The sequence below is a fragment of the Charadrius vociferus genome, unplaced genomic scaffold, assembly GCF_000708025.1.
Source record: "Charadrius vociferus isolate BGI_N301 unplaced genomic scaffold, ASM70802v2 scaffold1548, whole genome shotgun sequence".
In the NCBI taxonomy this organism is placed as follows: Eukaryota; Metazoa; Chordata; class Aves; order Charadriiformes; family Charadriidae; genus Charadrius; species Charadrius vociferus.
In genome coordinates this window covers 49797-51832 of record NW_009649489.1, presented here as the reverse complement: position 1 = coordinate 51832, position 2036 = coordinate 49797, and the positions used below count along the sequence as shown (strand labels likewise).

The following is a 2036-nucleotide window of genomic DNA, read 5'->3' as shown; positions in this document are numbered from 1 at the left end:
CACCTCTCCGGCGGAATAATTAAGAGGGGAAAAAAGGCGCGAAGGACAAACCGCATCATTTTCCATCGCTGCCCCGTCTGTGTGTGGGTCGTCCCCCTCCCCCCGAAAAAACACAGGTAGAAGTGGGGCCCCGGTGGGCCGAGACGTATTTTTGGGGTGAATTTTGGCGGTTTTGGTGCGTTTCGGCAGCGGAAGGGGGCGGGACTCACCTTCGGGCGGCTCCGACCTGGGGGGGGGGAGACAGTACATGTGGTAACCGCGGTCGCAGTCGTCGCAGAAGAGCAGTTGGTCCTAAAGCCGAAGGAGGAAAGAGATTAAAAAAAACAATTAAAAAAAAAAAAGGAGGAGGGAAATTTGGATAATTCAACCCAAAAGTCGGCTGAAGGATAACGTGGAGGGGGGAGGAGGGGACGGGAGACCCTCTGTCGTCCTCCAAGCTCTGTCGGAGCCACCAGGAAGATGTCGAGATGTCCTCCGGAATACCGAAAGAACCATCTTTTCCCCCCAAAATGTTATTTTGCTGCGTCGGAGACTGCTAAAGGCCAAAGGTTTCTCCCCAAAAAGACTCTCCCGTGTCCTACAGATGACTAAAAGCCAAAGATTTGCCCCAAAAAAGACTCTCCTGTGTCCCACAGATGACTAAAAGTCGAAGATTTTTCCTCAAAAAGACTCTCCCGTGTCCCACAGATGACTAAAAGTCGAAGATTTTTCCCCAAAAAGACTCTCCGGTGTCCTACAGATGACTAAAAGCCAAAGATTTGCCCCAAAAAAGACTCTCCTGTGTCCCACAGATGACTAAAAGTCGAAGATTTTTCCTCAAAAAGACTCTCCGGTGTCCTACAGATGACTAAAAGCCAAAGATTTGCCCCAAAAAGACTCTCCCGTGTCCTACAGAATATTAAATTCCAAAGATTTCTCCCCAAAAGACTCTCCCGTGTCCTACAGATGACTAAAAGTCAAAGATTTTTCCCCAAAAAGACTCTCTGGTGTCCTACGTATGACTAAAAGTTGAAGATTTTTCCTGAAAAAGACTCTCCCGTGTCCCACAGATGACAAAAAGCCAAAGATTTGCCCCAAAAAGACTCTCCCGTGTCCTACGGACTATTAAATCCCAAAGATTTCTCCCCAAAAAGACTCTCCCGTGTCCCACAGATGACTAAAAGTCAAAGATTTTTCCCCAAAAAGATTCTCCTGTGTTCTACAGAATATTAAATTCCGAAGATTTTTCCCCAAAAAGACTCTCCCGTGTTCTACAGAATATTAAATTCCAAAGATTTCTCCCCAAAAAGACTCTCCCGTGTCCTACAGATGACTAAAAGTCGAAGATTTCTCCCCAAAAAGACTCTCCGGTGTCCTATAGATGACTAAAAGCCCAAAGATTTGCCCCAAAAATGCTCTCACGTGTCCCACAGATGACTAAAAGTCAAAGATTTCTCCCCAAAAAGACTCTCCCGTGTCCTACAGAATATTAAATTCCAAAGATTTCTCCCCCAAAGACTCTCCCGTGTCCCACAGATGACTAAAAGCCCAAAGATTTCCCCCAAAAAGACTCTCCCGTGTCCTACGGACTATTAAATCCCAAAGATTTCTCCCCAAAAAGACTCTCCCGTGTCCCACAGATGACTAAAAGTCAAAGATTTTTCCCCAAAAAGATTCTCCTGTGTTCTACAGAATATTAAATTCCGAAGATTTTTCCCCAAAAAGACTCTCCCGTGTTCTACAGAATATTAAATTCCAAAGATTTCTCCCCAAAAAGACTCTCCCGTGTCCTACAGATGACTAAAAGTCGAAGATTTCTCCCCAAAAAGACTCTCCGGTGTCCTATAGATGACTAAAAGCCCAAAGATTTGCCCCAAAAATGCTCTCACGTGTCCCACAGATGACTAAAAGTCAAAGATTTTTCCCCAAAAAGATTCTCCTGTGTTCTACAGAATATTAAATTCCGAAGATTTTTCCCCAAAAAGACTCTCCCGTGTTCTACAGAATATTAAATTCCAAAGATTTCTCCCCAAAAAGACTCTCCCGTGTCCTACAGA

The 2036-nt window shown here is 44.8% G+C and overlaps 1 protein-coding gene across 1 annotated transcript in view; it reads right to left on the bottom strand.

The window, feature by feature from the left end:
- Positions 1 to 209: 209 nt before the first annotated feature.
- DPF2 (D4, zinc and double PHD fingers family 2) overlaps positions 210 to 2036 on the bottom strand; it is a gene marked incomplete at its 3' end in the record, with an annotated part of 12967 nt that continues 11140 nt past the window's right edge. The window contains 1 exon segment of the mRNA XM_009890004.1: positions 210 to 291. Coding sequence (XP_009888306.1) covers positions 210 to 291 — 82 coding nt within the window.